At 45.2% G+C, this 19,428-nt stretch overlaps 1 protein-coding gene across 2 annotated transcripts in view; it reads right to left on the bottom strand.

Annotated features, from left to right (window-relative positions):
- The window catches only part of LOC144766786 (calcium-binding protein 5-like), a 244,194-nt gene that overhangs the window by 55,446 nt on the left and 169,320 nt on the right, over nt 1-19,428 (bottom strand). The window contains exon 5 of one of the 2 annotated variants that reach the window (XM_078650517.1): nt 10,418-10,561. In XM_078650517.1, the coding sequence (XP_078506643.1) occupies nt 10,418-10,561 (144 nt within the window). The remainder of the gene's footprint in view (nt 1-10,417; nt 10,562-19,428) is intronic. The other variant, XM_078650518.1, reaches the window with a different exon arrangement.

Below are 19,428 nucleotides of genomic sequence, written 5' to 3'. Positions count from 1 at the left end.
AGCTGTCTGATCTGGAAACAATGTATTTTCAGCTGACGTTGCAATGTTCACGTTCGCAGATGGCAAAGGTTCATTGGGTGCAGATGACAAATGTTCAGGGTTCAAAAGAGCAGTTTCAGGAGGAGAGTCAGAATTTGGTGAATCCGTGATTAGTTCTGCATCGCTGAAAGGTATGAACCTGGGGACTTGTTCTGTTTCAGAGGCACCGATTCCTTTCTTTACCCAGTTGTCGTAAGGAAGTGGCAGAGGCACACGTTTAGCATGTGTCGTATGGATCCAATTTTTCCTTCCGGCCACACGAATAGCAGTTCTCGTTGCTAGCAGGACTTGGAATGGGCCAATGAATCTGGGCTGAAGATTTTTTTGTTCTTGCAAAATTTCTGATGACCACCTGATCACCCGGTTTCAGCTGATGGCCTGGACTCTCCGGTGGCTTTGGCAATGCATCGAAAACCTGTTGGTGAATAAGACTCAATTTAGCAGTCAAGTCGAAAAGGTAATCAATTAACATTGGGTATTCCAGCTGCTTAAATTCTTTCGGTCTAGGTACCCCCCAAACATTTGCAGGACGGCCAAAAACTATTTCGTAAGGACTAAGCCCTACTCTAGAATGTACAGTTGCTCTTGTTGATAGCAAAGCCAAAGGCAATGCGTCTGGCCAGGACAAACCCGTGGATGCTTGTATCTTAGCGAGTTTCAGTTTAAGGGTGCCATTGTAACCCTCGACTAAACCCGCGGACTGGGGATGATTCGCACTATGAAATTTCTGTCTAATCCCTAGGCCGGCACACACACTCTGCATAACTTTCCCTACGAACTCACTTCCGTTGTCTGACCATGCAATCCGTGGCATTCCGTATCTGGGGAAGTATTCTTTAAGAAGAATTTTGGCAGTGGATAAGGCAGTATTGTCCTTCAGTGGGTATGCTTCGATCCATCTGGAGAAAGCACAAACTACCACTAGGACGTATTTCAGGTTATTGCAACGATCCATGTGAATGAAGTCTAGCTGGATCACCTCAAAGGGGCAGGAAGGAGGAGCGAAGTGACCTGCAGGTGTGGGGATTCCCTTGCCAGGATTATGCATCAAGCATACCATACAATTTTTCACCACTCTCTCTGCACACTTACTAATCCCGTCATTCTTCCAGACCGGAGCCAACATCTTACAAATCCCTTTTGAACTGATGTGCGCTGTTCCATGTGCCATCGTTACTACTGCAAGCACATACGCATCAGGCAACATCCAACGCTGTTGTTCCGACAAGTCAATCCAACACCCACTCGAGTCCAATTTACCCGTGCTCTCTCTCCATGCAAGTTTTTCCTCCTCAGTCGCCTCTTTCTGAATTTCCTTCACGCTTTCCACTGTGTTCTCACACATTCCAGACTCAGAAATCCATCTTGCAGACGTTGCAACATACATTCTACTCATCATATTTCTAGCTGTCTGTTTTGCAATCTCATCAGCAAAAGCATTCCCACGACCAACATCATCCGTGATTGCTTTATGAGCACTGCATTTCACAATCGCAACTTCAGTCGGCAAGGTTAGAGATTCCAACAAGTCATTAACTAGCTGACCATGTTGAATCTTAGTCCCATGGGACGTAATGAAACCTCTTTCTTTCCACAAACGGCCAAAACTATGGGCCACGCCGAACGCGTACTGACTATCTGTGAACACATTCACTCTCTTTCCCTTAGCTAAAACGCACGCTCTTGTTAGCGCGATCAATTCTGCGGCCTGGGCAGAATTCTGACTCACTCTTGCAGTCTCCACAATCGTACTCAAAGTTGTTACTGCATAAGCAGCAGTCACATCACCATTCTCCAATTTGAAGCAAGACCCGTCAACATACAACGTGCCATCTGGATCTGACAACGGAGTGTCTTTTAGATCGATTCGTCCTTTTGTTTCTTCCTCAGTTTTGAAACAACAGTCGTGTGGTTCGGAATCACTCGACTCTTCGCTAGTCGGCAACAATGTTGCTGGATTCAATACATTGCATCTTTTGATCTGAATATGACTAGCCAACAGTGTCAGTTCATAACCTGATAATCTAGCACTGGTAAGGTGCTGCGTTTTGGTTCGGTTCATGAGTGTATCCACAGCATGAGGAACCATAACTACTAGCATGTTGTTCATTACTAAACCAGCAGATTGTCGAATGGAAGCTGCAGCTGCGGCTGTAGCTCTCAAGCAACTAGGCAATGCTCTAGCTACTGGATCTAATGTTGATGAAAAATACGCACAAGGGCGTTGTTTATCACCAAATTTCTGCGTCAAAACACTCAATGCACAACCTTCTCTCTCGTGGACATAGAGCGTGAATGGCTTACGGTAGTCGGGTGTACCCAATACAGGTGCTGAACACAGTGCATTTCGTAACTCCGAAAAACTCTGCTGACATTCAGCAGACCATGGTACCGGACTCGGAACACCTTTCCCAGTCAAGGCTACCAATGGTTTTGCTAGAAGAGAAACATTTGGGATCCATTGCCTACAATATGAGGTAATACCCAAAAAGGCACGTACTTCTCTCTGCGTGCTAGGAACGTTCATCTGTGTAATTGCTTTTATTCTCTCTGGGGTCAACTTCCTTCCCTCCTTTGACAAGAGATGACCTAGGTAGGTCACTTCTTGGCAGCAGTATTGCATTTTTGAAGGTGACACCTTGTGATTCAAATCTGACAAGTGATGCAATAAAGAAATCGTAGCTGTTTTGCAAGTTTCCTTGTCATCGGCAGCCACTAGAAGATCATCGACATACTGTACTAAAGCAGAACCACGAGGAAGTACAAAGGAATCTAACTGGCTTTTTAATGCTTGACTGTAAATGGATGGGCCTTCACAATAACCTTGTGGAGCGCGTTTAAATCTAAAACTTCGTCCTCCTAGAGAGAAACCGAAGATATCTCTGCTTTCCTCGGCTATCGGAATGCTGAAAAAGGCATTTTTCAAGTCGACAACTGAAAACCATGCTGCTGTAGCAGGAATCAACGTTAACAATGCAGTAATGTCTGGAACCACAGGAAACTGTGGGATCACAATTTTATTAACCTCTCTGAGATCAATTACGAACCTATATACTGGAGGCTTTGTAGGGTCAGTTCGTTTCAAAATAGGCAGTACAGGACTATTACAGACATTACCTCTAGTCTCTTCTATAACGTCTTTCTTGATCAGGTCTTGTACTATCAGTAGGAGCGCACGCTCACCTTCATTAGAGATTCTGTATTGTGGAATTCGTGGAAGTTTAACATTTGCTTTCAAAGTTACTACATAGGGTGGAATTTCCAATAGACCTACATCATTAGGACCAGTCGCCCAAATAGTATCAGGGAGTGAACGCAGCTCTGGTGGGAGCGCATCCATCGACAAGTACATCGGGGAGATTATTCTTTTACCCAACGTAAGCTGTACTCCTGCTGGAGAACAGTACAATGTCGCGTACAGGCGTTTTAACAAGTCTAAACCAAGCAGATTTTCGTTACAACCTGTCGTCAAAATCAGGGGTGCTTTCAATTGACGTGGTCCAACAGAAATAGACAAAGGACCAGAAACAGGGTTGTGAACAGGGGCGCCCGAAAAACCTACTGAAACGTTTGTTGAGCCAGACAGAGGTGCGCCAGGGAGTTTCGCATGTATGATAGAACTTTTTGCTGCACCAGTATCCAACAGAAACGGTTCGACTATACCTGATGTTGCTACTGCGACATAAGGCCCACTCTGATCTACTGGAACTGATACTACTCCCTCTCTTTGTCCATGGCTGTCCTAGTACTCACTTTGCTGAACTTCCTCACTAGCTTCATAATAGTCTTCGACATGATACTGTGGAGACCTATTCTGTTGGGCAGATTGTCCATTTCGCTGGTCGAAATAATTAGAGGGGCGATCACTCGTCTGCGGAGGCATAGCACCTCGTCCTCGACCTCTAGAGTTTTGCATAGGACTACCACGACCTCTCTGAGCTGCCGCAGCATTATTTTGCGTTCGAACTGGACATTCACTTTTGTAATGACCTTCCTTTTTGCAATAAGCACATTGATTCCATTGGTATTGTGGTCTTTGAAAATTATAATCCGTTCTTTGATATGACCCTTGCTGCATATTCGTCTGATTCATGCGAGGCGGATAAGCTTGCTGTAAAAGTACTTTAGTTTTTAAATCTTTCGTCTTTTTATCTGATTTTTCCTTCTCTTCTTTATCCCTATTTTCATAGTACTGAGCAGTAGCAAGTATTTGCGCAGTCGTAGAGACAGCCCACGCACTTTCAGAATTCTTTAATTTACCACTAAGTTCTGGCAACAGATTGTGCACAAATTTATCAACAAATAATCTCTGGCCTCCTTCTGTGCTCATATCCTGACCACTATGATCCACGAAAGTCTCTTCGAATCTTGTGAAAAAGTCGGAGACGCTTTCGTCTTTCTTTTGTTTGCACGCGGACAATTTGTCCCAGTTAACGCGCAATGCTGGCATCAAGGTTTTCATTAAATCGATTATTCTACCAGGCAAATTAGCAATTAAAGGTTCAGGTTTGGAACCACCTGTTTGTTGACCATCCGCTGCAATTATAGCTGCCCAGTCACCACCTAGGGCAACTGGATGATTCTCTTTACGAATTTTAGCCCAAATTGGTTGCGGTACTACATTACCAAATAGCAGATCTATGTCAGCAAGATTCAATACACAAGCGTCAACTGTTTGAGCCAACTCTTTATAGTACCCTGCAGGATTTTTACGCGGATCTGGCAAGGCCTGTTTCACTGCTAATACTTCAGCTCGCTTCCATGGAATATGTATCCAGACTCTCTGGAATTGGGCCGGAGCGGCTGCAATACCAAGGTTTGCATTAGCTTGCACAGCTTCACGCCAAATTGGTGGAACCTCTCTCATTGGATATTGACGATTTCGTTTCGTACTACGTTTCTCTAATCCTCTCGGTGAACGAAGGGATGGGTCATTCCTATAATTTAAAATCAGTTCCATCGCTTCTTTTATATTTTGTCCAACTATCATACCTGCAGCAAACTCTTTCTGTACATTAATTAATTCTCCTAGATTTGATTCAGGGTCATCCTCTTCCAATTCCTCACGTAGAAGGAAACACATTTCATCGAACACATATCGTTGTGTCGGTTCGTTCCATTGCATAAATGTATCTAATACATTTTGTACATTATATCTTCCAACTTTCGAAACCCATCTAAGAGCAGTGGAATCTAGTATTCCTTTTTCTTCAGTACTGGGAAGCTGACTACGTCTCTGCACAGAGTCAGAGGTAGGAGTCTTAATCAGAGTTTTATAGAAGGGAGATAGAATATTAGAGACAGAATCAGTGATTCTTCGACGAACAGAAAGCGGAGTCATAATATTAACAGAGGCAGTGAATAGAGTAGCAGTTGGAACAGATAGATCAGGAACAGTAGGAGTAGCAGGAAAAATAGCTTGTGAAGTAGCAGGTGTGAGCGACACAGGCATAGGTAAAGAAACCGGCAACCCTAGAAGAGGGGTTGTCGAAGGAACATTAATATTGACCACAGGAGGTACAGGAACTTGATTCAGGGGAGCGGAAACAGGGACACCAGGTTGTCCAGCAACCGGTAATTGAACATTCGGTATAGGTGGAGCCGTAGCACCCTGTGCATACGGTGGGGGTGATCGTAACAAGTAAGACAACAGGGGATCCTTTTCAGGGTCCTCTACTATCTTAGCCGTACTCGATGGCAAAGCAGGATAGCACTTGTCTATCGCTAAATTACGCTCTCTATCGGCCACCTCCATCGCTTTCTCAGACTTGTTGAGTTGCAGCTGCCTAGCAGACTGTTCTAAAGTCAACTCTTGCTCTTTCTGTTCTTTCTTCAACTTTTTAATTTCTCTCTGTTTAGATTCTTTTCGCCAATAACGGAAAGAATCAAACATTGCCGGCCGGGCTTTCTTCTTAAACAACCTTCTTTCTAGATTATCGAGAACTTCAGGTTCAAAACTACCATGTTGTGGCCAACTAAGGACACCATCTTTCTCTGTGTAGCGGATCCATACCTCATTATAAGAGATAGGGCCCACACCAAATTTGCAATATAGATCATAAAGGGGAGTTCCAATCGGAGGAACCAAACACGAGTCCTCCAACTGGGAATCACTGTTGCAACTAAAACAAGACAACATACAATTTTTCCGACTTACCATTTTATAATCCGGAACACAAAACAAACAAGACACAAACAGAAAAGATGCGCACTCGAACCAAGAACTTAGGCCTACCAGAACTGACAAATGTATCGATACCTGAACTGAACAGAATGATTATCGTAACCAGAATAACCAGTGATAACCTTACAGAACTGAACTGAACTGAGAACTAAAAGGATTATCCAAATAGGAGCAACCCTTACAAAATAACCAACTAGCAACCACTGAATACTTAACTGAGGCACTGAAGACGTCACCAAGGAGAAACCCGTCACGTTTCGCCGTACTGAGGACTGCACCTCGGGTCCAAGACAGGGCGACGGTCAAGGCAACGGACCACTGCAGCCGTCTGAACGGGAACCCTCGTGGAAGAGAACGTCGGGGCCACTTTTGCGATATGCCGGGATCGATGAAGTGGGGCGCCTCCCTCTGAAATCTTCACACGAAGCTCCTCGAACTCTTCAGGCTTTTGGACCGGTACCGAATGACGTCGCCCCACGTTGGGCGCCAATTGGAGTTCTGGACTTTTTGGTTCCGTCCAGAGGTGTCAGGGATAACACCCGAAGACCCCGGAGTTCCACCTGTCTCGGTGCACAAACAAACAGAAACACGGGCTTCTCGATGGTGGCGTCAAAGACCAAAGGTTTATTACTGCAGGGACACAGAAGTCACAGAAACTACACATGGGCAGTATCTAGGAGCCTGTTCGATTTGTACAAAGAGGGTTGCTCCTTATATACTAAATATTGGGCTTCAGGCAAATTCTTTACATGTTACCACAGTTCTAAACGTTCGTGTCTTAAACAATAAATATTTGGCGTTGCACAGGGATCGTCAACAGTATCTGATGTCAAAACATTACAAATGAGGGGTTCCCACTAGTCCATCATAATCCCATGTCAATTCTTCATTCAAGACCCGGACCGCCTCATCGTAAATTTCGTTACCTCCCCCTAATAAAGGCCCAGAAGGAAAGGAGCAGAGCCAGGTGCAGAAGATAGAAAGACAGGATAAGAAATGTTTGTGGGTCGTAAATGGGCACGGTTACCAGCTTCGGCCGCCTAATCATGATCAGGCCAACGAACACAAGAACCAGTATAGCAGGACTGGCCTCAGGCTGGGGAGGCAGTTCTTGCCGAGTCATACTGCCACAGCGTTGCTGGCCTAAAGTGCACGTGTCACTAGCAAGGTGAATCGCCGGTTAAAGCCTACGTGTCCTTTAATGAAAAGGGGTCATTGCGTGTCCATTGACTATGTGAGGGCAAGGAATACAAAATGGCTTCCGTGTTCTAAGATGGATGCCACGGGTAGAACAGAAATGTGTTTGTAACTGGAGTGCTCTTGCTCGTAGCATAGCGAAAACACCAGGATATACTAAATGGATCATTTGCGGTTCACTGATACCAAAATTATGTATTTACGACAATGTTATAAACACGAGTAAAATCGTCACGGAACCTCAGTAGGATGCTTGATTCCGGTCCAGGGAAGACATGGCTTGGCAGTTCGGGCTGGACTGTTCCCAAGAGGCACAGTGTCAAGACTGATTTGCATATGGTCATGTCTGAACTGTGGTGGCTTGGTGAGCAAAATAACGATGGATTAAACCCAGATTTGTGACTGGGGGTGAATCGTTTGCCATTGTGCAACATTCGTCCATCATCTTGTGTGTTTTGCTGTTCACCCTATGTGGGAAGGGTATGCCCAGACGTGGGTCCCGTGCTCACTAATCCACTGGAGTCAAGCTATCCTCGCTGAAGACGGCGGATAGCCAGAAACCGGTCCATGGATGCTTGAGTCCGGTCCAGGGAAGACATGGCTTGGCAGTTCGGGCTGGACTGTTCCCAAGAGGCACAGTGTCAAGACTGATTTGCATATGGTCATGTCTGAACTGTGGTGGCTTGGTGAGCAAAATAACGATGGATTAAACCCAGATTTGTGACTGGGGGTGAATCGTTTGCCATTGTGCAACATTCGTCCATCATCTTGTGTGTTTTGCTGTTCACCCTATGTGGAAAGGGTATGCCCAGACGTGGGTCCCGTGCTCACTAAGCCACTGGAGTCAAGCTATCCTCGCTGAAGACGGCTGATAGCCAGAAACCGGTCGTAGGATGCTTGATTCCGGTCCAGGGAAGACATGGCTTGGCAGTTCGGGCTGGACTGTTCCCATGAGGCACAGGGTCAAGACTGATTTGCATATGGCCATGTCTGAACTGGGGTGGCTTGGTGAGCAAAATAACCATGGATTAAACCCAGATCTGTGACTGGGAGTGAATCGTTTGCCATTGTGCAACATTCGTCCATCATCTTGTGTGTTTTGCTGTTCACCCTATGTGGGAAGGGTATGCCCAGACGTGGGTCCCGTGCTCACTAATCCACTGGAGTCAAGCTATCCTCGCTGAAGACGGCGGATAGCCAGAAACCGGTCCATGGATGCTTGAGTCCGGTCCAGGGAAGACATGGCTTGGCAGTTCGGGCTGGACTGTTCCCAAGAGGCACAGTGTCAAGACTGATTTGCATATGGTCATGTCTGAACTGTGGTGGCTTGGTGAGCAAAATAACGATGGATTAAACCCAGATTTGTGACTGGGGGTGAATCGTTTGCCATTGTGCAACATTCGTCCATCATCTTGTGTGTTTTGCTGTTCACCCTATGTGGAAAGGGTATGCCCAGACGTGGGTCCCGTGCTCACTAAGCCACTGGAGTCAAGCTATCCTCGCTGAAGACGGCTGATAGCCAGAAACCGGTCGTAGGATGCTTGATTCCGGTCCAGGGAAGACATGGCTTGGCAGTTCGGGCTGGACTGTTCCCATGAGGCACAGGGTCAAGACTGATTTGCATATGGCCATGTCTGAACTGGGGTGGCTTGGTGAGCAAAATAACCATGGATTAAACCCAGATCTGTGACTGGGAGTGAATCGTTTGCCATTGTGCAACATTCGTCCATCATCTTGTGTGTTTTGCTGTTCACCCTATGTGGGAAAAGTATGCCCAGACGTGGGTCCCGTGCTCACTAAGCCACTGGAGTCAAGCTATCCTCGCTGAAGATGGCTGATAGCCAGAAACCGGTCCTAGGATGCTTGATTCCGGTCAAGGGAAGACATGGCTTGGCAGTTCGGGCTGGACTGTTCCCATGAGGCACAGGGTCAAGACTGATTTGCATATGGCCTTGTCTGAACTGGGGTGGATTGGTGAGCAAAATAATGATGGATTAAACCCAGATCTGTGACTGGGGGTGAATCGTTTGCCATTGTGCAACATTCGTCCATCATCTTGTGTGTTTTGCTGTTCACCCTATGTGGGAAGGGTATGCCCAGACATGGGTACCGTGCTCACTAAGCCACTGGAGTCAAGCTATCCTCGCTGAAGACGGCGGATAGCCAGAAACCGGTCCTAGGATGCTTGATTCCGGTCCAGGGAAGACATGGCTTGGCAGTACGGGCTGGACTGTTCCCATGAGGCACAGGGTCAAGACTGATTTGCATATGGCCATGTCTGAACTGGGGTGGCTTGGTGAGCAAAATAACCATGGATTAAACCCAGATCTGTGACTGGGGGTGAATCGTTTGCCATTGAGCAACATTCGTCCATCATCTTGTGTGTTTTGCTGTTTTCCCTATGTGGGAAGGGTATGCCCAGGCATGGGTCCCGTGCTCACTAAGCCACTGGAGTCAAGCTATCCTCGCTGAAGACGGCTGATAGCCAGAAACCGGTCCTAGGATGCTTGATTCCGGTCCAGGGAAGACATGGCTTGACAGTTCGGGCTGGACTGTTCCCATGAGGCACAGGGTCAAGACTGATTTGCATATGGCCATGTCTGAACTGGGGTGGCTTGGTGAGCAAAATAACGATGGATTAAACCCAGATCTGTGACTGGGGGTGAATCATTTGCCATTGTGCAACATTCGACCATCATCTTGTGTGTTTTGTTATTGTCAGGTGTAGGCTCTAACAGCACTTTGAAGCAGGATTTCAGATCATTGAAAAACCAGAATGACTTAAGTGGCAAGTTGCCCAGTCTTGTAATTAGCACCGACTTCTGCGGCACCTGGCACTTCACGTTTACAGATTCCTAATCATCACCTCTGAAGACTTCTGAAAAGGACCTCTGCAGTCCATGGCCCCCACCTCTGCAGATGCCTGTCCTCCACTTCTCATAGCTCTCTGGCCACCTTTGCAGGCTCATAAATCTATATGCGCTATTGAGCACTCACAGTTCATGTTGATCTGCTGTGACAGCTCGATTAGTTCCATCTCTGTGGGCATGTACCCCATGGTCCTCATCAGGTTTCCCAGGTCCTTGCAGGTGATGTAGCCATCCTTATCCTTGTCGAACTCTTGGAAGGCCTCCTTCAACTCTGCGATAGTCAACAAAGGAAAAAAAGAAGAAATTAGGAGTCAGTAGACAATAAAAAGACAAGAAAGCAGGAGTTTCCAATGCTAGTCCACGAGGGAGAGACCCATGCAACATTCTAAGGACTGACTTCGACTACTTAAATCATTTTTTTTCAGTTTAATTGTGTATAAAAACCTCTCAGGTGGATAGACTAAAAATCTGACAAATCTTTCACCATCATGATCAATGCTGAATACTCCTGTGGTAGCATAATTTATATGAACCAAAGGGCCACCTCTGTAGTGTCTTTGTAAGGAACTGGAGGATGCAAGATAAGTAGGACACCAACTCACATCCTTTCTGTACTGACCCTTGCTTGTTATCTTGAAGAAATAAGGGCACCATGCAGAGAAGCCTTTCAGCTAGACTCTTCCATCACTAATGATTGTCCTTTGTGAACTCGAGTCTTACCTTACTTATTAATTACTAAGGGCCTGATTTAGAGGTTGACTGGTGCTAGCCCATCAGTAAGGGTGATGGAGAACATTACATCTGCAACCTTGATGGACTACCGCTCTCCAAATTTCGAGATACCTGCTGGCCCAGAAGTTATTTCAGTCCATTATAGGAACCACGATCACAACAGTTCGTCTGAAGGTACGAAAAGTTTAATGGACAGTCGACGTCAGTTTTTTCAAACGTCCGCCAAACTTTTTATTTTTTTAAAACAACCGCCTAAAGTGGGAGTTGGTTTTTAAAAAACAAATAACCAGCACCCTCCTCACACACAGGGAGCTTTCTCTCTGGTTGTAGGGTCCATTCTATAAATTTTTCTGTTCACCAATGCCAGTATATCCATGGCGGTGATGGCCAGATATCAACATCAGACCATCAACCCTAAATAAGGGGGGGCAGTCTGATGCCCATACTCTAAAGGTAACAAAAGTAAGAAAAGGGCGCACTCCTTCCCTTTTTTTGGTAAACCAAATTTTTTACATATTGAACCTTGCGTGCGCAACAATCCTAGTGACCCATCCCTGGTCACTCTTTCACATGAGAACAATAAGGCACGTAACATTCGCACCAGGCTGGCGCACTGCAGAGCATGGGACCTTTTCCCTTTCAGTCCATAAGTTCACCATTATTTTCAACCAAAACTTGACCATTGATTCCATATTTAGTTCCATCTTTTCCATATTCATGCCACGGAGACAGCGAAGTTCCAAGTAAGATGTTTATTAAACATTTTCAAATGCGACTGTATTACATTCCAGGTTTTTAAGCAGCAACATGTGATTTCATAAACATCATCGTAAGCTTTGTTAATATCACCCAATGCATTTCGAGCCGGGCGGCTCTTCGTCAGGGGTTTCTGGAAAATACAACATGAACAGCTATACTCATTGCGCAAGATTTAAAAGTGCTATTTAACCAAACAATGAACCCATGAACAATAATTGAATCTAAATATCACCCACACTCTCAAGTGAATGTTTTCCACATAAAGTTCTCACCCCTAGTAGTGACCAACATATTCTTAGCAACCCATAAAGTAATAATCACCCGCTTCATCCAAAAGTAAATGATCGCCTCTCTAATCTATACTTACTTAGCACTAAATGCTCATGTGTCCGTACTCTGAATTCGATTAGAGACACTCCTCTTCTGCTCTCCCAAGCGACTCTCGCAGCCACGCTCACACACAAACCGTTATATAACGTATACTCAATTACCGCCTGGGTGATATTAACAAGGCTTACGATGATGTTCATGAAATCACATGTTGCTGCTTAACAACCTAGAATGGAATACAGTCGCATTTGAAAATGTTTAATAAACATCTTACTTGGAACTTCGCTGTCTCCGTGGCATGAATATGGAAAAGATGGAACTAAATATGAAATCAATGGTCAAGTTTTGGTTGAAAATAATGGTGAAACTTATGGACTGAAAGGGAAAAGGTCCCATGTCTTGCAGTGCGCCAGCCTGGTGCGGATGTTACGTGCCTTATTGTTCTCATGTTGAAAGAGTGATCAGGGATGGGTCACTAGGATTGTTGCGCACGCAAGGTTCAATATGTACTATAAAAATGTGGTTTACCAAAAAAAAAGGGAAGGAGTGCGCCCTTTTCTTACTTTTGTTGCTCACAATACTTCATCCCCACCAAGGGCGCACCCCATTTGTATATGGCGAGTAAAGTTCAAATGTCAATATCGGAGACATCGGAAGACCTTTCCAAGACTGCACTATCAATGTGAGCCCGGACAAAGTCATACTTTACACATTATGGACTGCTGTTGTTATCGCGCTGGATTACTGATTGCATATTATTTTCACACTGCTTTCCTTTTCCTTTTTCTTTTATCTTAAAATTTTGGATGTTACTTTCATTTTCCACCGTCTTTTTCGTTAAAGAAATCGGAACTAAACAAGGGTGTTATAGGAGTTGAGGACTGAGGGAACGTGCATTCACGATATATGTTTTTTTTTAGTTTTCGGGTTTATTTCAGGTGTATTTCCTTCGGGTGTATGATTAGATATGAGTGGAGACTGCGTTTCGCATGTGTGAGTATTGTTTTACAGATCGGTTCAGTTGCGGTTTGAATGTGAGTCCGTGTAGTGTATCTCTTTTATTTTAATTGTTTGTGCGATAGTAAGGTGCATTCTGGGGTGTATAGTTTTTTGAATGGCTTGCGTATTCAGCAGGTGGGCGAATGGTAATTGAGAACACGTGGGATTGAGTATACGTTATATAACGGTTTGTGTGCGAGCGTGGCTGCGAGAGTCGCTTGGGAGAGCAGATGAGGAGTGTCTCTGGTCGAATTCAGAGTACGGACACATGAGCATTTAGTGCTATGTAAGTAAAGATTAGAGTGGCGATCATTTACTTTTGGATGAAGCGGGTGATTATTAGTTTATGGGTTGCTACGATATGTTGGTCACTACTAGGGGTGAGAACTTTATGTGGAAAGCATTCACTTGAGGGTGTGGGTGATATTTAGATTCTATTATTGTTTGTGGGTTCATGGTTTGGTTAAAGAGCACTTTTAAATCTTGCACAATGAGTATAGCTGTTCATGTTGTATTTTCCAGAAACCCCTGACGAAGAGCCGCCCGGCTCGAAATGCATTGGGTGATATTAACATGTCTTACGATGATGTTTATGAAATCAAATGTTGCTGCTTAAAAACCTGGAATGGAATACAGTCGCATTTGAAAATGTTTAATAAACATCTTACTTGGAACTTCGCTGTCTCCGTGGCATGAATATGGAAAAGATGGAACTAAATATGGAATCAATGGTCAAGTTTTGGTTGAAAATAATGGTGAAACTTATGGACTGAAAGGGAAAAGGTCCCATGTTCTGCAGTGCGCCAGCCTGGTGCGGATGTTACGTGCCTTATTGTTCTCATGTTGAAAGCGTGACCAGGGATGGGTCACTAGGATTGTTGCGCACACAAGGTTCAATATGTACTATAAAAATGTGGTTTACCAAAAAAAAGGGAAGGAGTGCGCCTTTTTCTTACTTTTGTTGCTCACAATACTTCATCCCCACCAAGGGCACACCCCATTTGTATATGGCGAGTAAAGTTCAAATGTCAATATCGGAGATATCGGAAGACCTTTCCAAGACTGCACTATCAATGTGAGCCCGGACAAAGTCATACTTTCCACATTATGGACTGCTGTTGTTATCGCGCTGGATTACTGATTGCATATTATTTTCACACTGCTTCCTTTTTCCTTTTTCTTTTATCTTAAAATTTTGGATGTTACTTTCATTTTCCAACGTCTTTTTCGTTAAAGAAATCGGAACTAAACAAGGGTGTTATAGGAGTTGAGGACTGAGGGAACGTGTATTCACAATATATGTTTTTTCAGAGTTTTCGGGTTTATTTCAGGTGTATTTCCTTCGGGTGTATGATTAGATATGAGTGGAGACTGCGTTTTCGCATGTGTGAGTATTGTTTTACAGATCGGTTCAGTTGCGATTTGAATGTGAGTCCGTGAGTGTATCTCTTTTATTTTAAGTGTTTTTTTTTTTTTTTTTTTTTATAAGAACCTTTATTATTTCAACATAGAAATACACCCATAGGCCTACAACCAAGCCGGCCGGCCGCTAAGCAAATCAGGAGAAAGTACGAAAAGAAGCAATATACCGTACAAAATACAGCGGTCCGGAGGTCGAGGGCTGACGAGCATCCAGGATATGACATATAGTTAAAATATCACACAGTGAGAAGGATCGGAGTCGGTTCATTTTGCAATAACAGAAAATAAAATAGAATCAACGTCGCACAGTCATACAGTCCCCCAGCACAGCCAACGAAAAGCAAAAGTTACGCCAGCGACGCACATAGATTGAGAATGACGGGGGAGGGGCATCAGGGTAAGGAGAGACGCAATAAACACTAAGCAATCATGGCGAACTAGTCCCACTCCTCAAGGCAAAACACACTATGGGAGACATGAAGACGACGACATCGAAAAAGAAAAGGGCAAAGGGCCATAGAGACAGAAGAGGAACAAAACAACGAACCCATCCCCCAACCCCCAACCCTGCACCCCTGCAGAAGGCTACGGCCTACCCCCCCAGCAGCCTGCCTGTCGCCCTAAATAAGAGACCCGAAATACAGAGAAGAAAAGAGAAAAAGAAAAAGAAAAAATACAGGAGAAGGGCCCTCGGTCTAGTGTTCCGGTCCCTCCCACCTCCGCGTGCAAAAAACGTCTAAACAGCCACGGTAGAAAAATACAGATAACAGCAGTCATGTGTAACGCAATCAATTACAGTGCAGCAAAGCGCCCCTAAATCACCATAAACCAGCTATAAGTCCCTCCATGTCCCAAACAAAGTCACCCCTGGCCTCTTCTGTCGATAGTACCAACGTTAAACCAGGTCTCAGACAGGACACAAAGTAGCACAAAAGGTCCGAATACACCGGGAGGACCCAGCAGTGCCATCATGCCGTTGAACACAAGCCACCGGAGTCCCGCCAAGGATGCACGGCAGAAGACGGATTGAAACAGAATTAACAGCACCAACAGTCTCGAGTCCAAAGACAGTCCCGCCAGCCATGAAAAGGGAATCACATGGAGCGGGAAGCGCTGAAACCCCGCCGGCGCCGTCCAAACCATGGACCGATGCTGTTCCCCAACTCGCAGTTCAGGGATAGGCCCCAAGGAGACAATCACATATATAACAGGGTCATCCACAGCCAGTTCATGAACCAAAGCCATCCTCGTCTCCAAGAGTGCAGATTCATCCGAGGAACACGTCAATGTAGCAAAGGCAGACACAGCGGCGCCTCCTTGAGAGCGATCCGCGCCGTCACACAACGGCGGAGCAACAATGGCGGCCATCTTGTTCCCCAATTCTCGAGCCTCCCGGATCAGGGTAGTCTGCAGGCATGTTAAAGCAGCCAGGACATCACTGGCAGTGGGTGGTTTCTCATGGTGCCAAACCCCGGGATTCTCTCGTGCATCGGCTTCCCTACCCGGGTGAGGGGCACGCAAGAGGGCACCATCCGCCATAACAGCCGTTCCAGTTTCTCGTCCCTCCATCTCACCATGGGATCGGGCCCAGCAACCGGACACTGCAGGATCCACAGCGGGATCTCAGTAGTCGGGGCAGGCGACAGAAAGGAGAGGCACCAAAAGGCTACACCAGCCCCCGTCGCTCCTCGAGAGCCCTCCACAGGTTCCCGGGGCGGGTCGTGATCGTGATCGGGCGTCTCTCCGAAGGGGAGCCGGGCATCACGAATTTCACTCCGGCCCGGCTATAGATCACCTTCCGCAAGGCAACCCACTATGGGGAGTGGGTGGATCTCATCTCTTTCGGCTCTCGGATCCCAGGTTCTCTCCGATCGGCTTCCCAGCGTAACCAGAGGCCGTTGGCATATCACTTCCGGCCGGACACTCTCCTCACTCGAGATCCCGGTCTCAACACCTCGAAGGCCGCCAAACAATCGGGGACATTTCTTCGGGTCCACTGCACGGAGGAGCCTCAGAAGTAGACGGTAAGTGAATGCTTCCCTTCACCTACTCAAATTAGCAAATGCTGCTCAGGATAATCGCCAGGATATACGTGCGGGGCGGGAGGGTGCACGGAGCCAAGCGTTTAAGCAGCTGTCCCGATCGCCATCTTGGCTCCTCCCTATTTTAAGTGTTTGTGCGATAGTAAGGTGAATTCTGGGGTGTGTAGTGTTTTGAATGGCTTGTGTATTCAGCAGGTGGGCGAATGGTAATTGAGAACACGTGGGATTGAGTATACGTTATATAACGGTTTGTGTGCGAGCGTGGCTGCGAGAGTCGCTTGGGAGAGCAGATGAGGAGTGTCTCTGGTCGAATTCAGAGTACGGACACATGAGCATTTAGTGCTAAGTAAGTATAGATTAGACTGGCGATCATTTACTTTTGGATGAAGCGGGTGATTATTAGTTTATGGGTTGCTACGATATGTTGGTCACTACTAGGGGTGAGAACTTTATGTGGAAAGCATTCACTTGAGGGTGTGGGTGATATTTAGATTCTATTATTGTTTGTGGGTTCATGGTTTGGTTAAAGATCACTTTTAAATCTTGCACAATGAGTATAGCTGTTCATGTTGTATTTTCCAGAAACCCCTGACGAAGAGCCGCCCGGCTCGAAATGCATTGGGTGATATTAACATGTCTTACGATGATGTTTATGAAATCAAATGTTGCTGCTTAAAAACCTGGAATGGAATACAGTCGCATTTGAAAATGTTTAATAAACATCTTACTTGGAACTTCGCTGTCTCCATGGCATGAATATGGAAAAGATGGAACTAAATATGGAATCAATGGTCAAGTTTTGGTTGAAAATAATGGTGAAACTTATGGACTGAAAGGGAAAAGGTCCCATGTTCTGCAGTGCGCCAGCCTGGTGCGGATGTTACGTGCCTTATTGTTCTCATACTCTAAAGGTAAGCCTTCCGTCAAGCATCAGGGTATGACTTCTGTCACAGGAGACAACGGGTCACTGCAGACGAAAAGCTGATGGTACACCCAACTATAAATAGGGCAGGCGGACCAATAGTTTGGCAGGCAGGGTACTCTGTCACATTTCAGGCCCTAAGACGTTCTTTGCACATCATTTCATCATTGAACACCATTAGCTAAAACAAACACAATTAGGATGTAACACTGTGTATGAGAAATGTCTTTCATGTATTTTATTTTCAAATATATTTATATATGGTTACTGCTGAAATTTCTATATTCAGAATAGCTCACAAAACAGTAGGGGCTCCATACAAGTGCCTGGCAAATACTAATTCTTGTGGATACTTTTACCTGTGGAATCCTCAACGTTTGTATCCTCAAGAGAGATGGATCTGGAAAATCTTGCAATAGCACCTACACAACGGTATGTGGCACCATCAGCTTTCACCACATTTCCATTGCGTCCTGCACATGACAACACAACTTCAGGCTTCTCGTGTCAGACTGTGCCAAACATCTGGGAAGTAGATCTTGGTCACTTCCCGCACACTGCAAGTCCTGTAATAAATGCTCTCTGGTGCACCAAGAGGCAAGAGGGGAGCAAGAGACTACACTCTATGTGTGCAAATACAAGAAAAAAGCTGATCCTGCTTCATGCCATTTACATCTGGTAAGCTGGAGTTGAAGCTGAAGGATAATGGTTCCCAGAACAGTGCACAGACATGGTTCCTCAACTTCCAAATGCTCCTGTTCAGGAGAGATCATATGATAAGCATCCACGGGACTCAGCCTATGCTTCGTCTTCTTTATCGGAGTCAATTCCAAACTCTTGTAATGATGCACCTCAGTTCTAGAGGCCATCATCAAAAACGCAGCAGATAAAGGTCTTCAAATTGGCCATGATGTAAATATTTTGCAAGACTTTAACTCCTTTGGGGCACGCCTTCTAGCCATGGAGCCTCTAGGCCACCCAGTGGCATTTCGCTGGTGGCCCTTCCCCTGAGACCTGCTGTACGAGATTTTGCCTGCTCCCCCATTAGTGCCAAACTTTGATTCTACACTTCTGCAGACGGACCCCCGGCTTTCGTGCTAAGGGCTCCAACACTATCAGTACAAGTTTGACATGCCGATTTGGATCCTTGATCAGAGTCTCCTAACCTTACAATATAACATTACTATCAATCACTCAAATAATAACTTCATTTGATTTTCTACATTAAAAACATAAAAGTATGATAATATCATAGACAGAACAGGCAACTATTAATCTTTCATAAATTTCACATTATACTACATAGTCTACATTTAAAAATCATGCATCATACATAACAAAAGAATCATTAAAAAAGATCTGTTGCCCAAGTTGAAAACCTTCAAGATAGGAGTAAAAATCCCCACACCCTTTGCAAATTCTTAAGTCATGTTTCAAAAGGGTTAGAACCACAGCACAAATTTCGATGGAGTTCAAATGTTGTTTAAAAAAAAAAAGCTGGGGCAGGCACAGAATTCCTAATATTGTGCTTAAGCATCAGTGGCTTTCTATATCTTCTTCTCAGCTCCAAGTAAAACTTACAAAGGAGAATAAAGTGCAAGGTGGTTTCAGCCGAAACCTCATCAAATGGATGCCCGACCAGCCATTCATCATGTGAAACAGGACCTGGAAATGGATCCTGTTAAGTCTAAAGCGAGTAAGCAGAAACCTATAACAGCTATTTGTAATTCAATTCAGGTAATGCTGGAACCAAGAGCATTCCATAATATTCCAATGCTGGTTTAACGTCTGATTTGCACTTTCCCTCTCGCTCCTGTCTTCCTTGAGGTTACGTACACAAAGGCGCATTTGATCCCCTTTGTTGATCCCTTTGAATTTGGCAGGGTCATTAAAAAAATCAGGTCCACCAAACCCAACACAAATCTAGTTGGC

Source organism: Lissotriton helveticus, chromosome 7 (assembly GCF_964261635.1).
Source record: "Lissotriton helveticus chromosome 7, aLisHel1.1, whole genome shotgun sequence".
Classification (NCBI taxonomy): Eukaryota; Metazoa; Chordata; class Amphibia; order Caudata; family Salamandridae; genus Lissotriton; species Lissotriton helveticus.
Note: the sequence above shows the minus strand (reverse complement) of the source record. Positions and strands in the feature narration are given on the sequence as shown.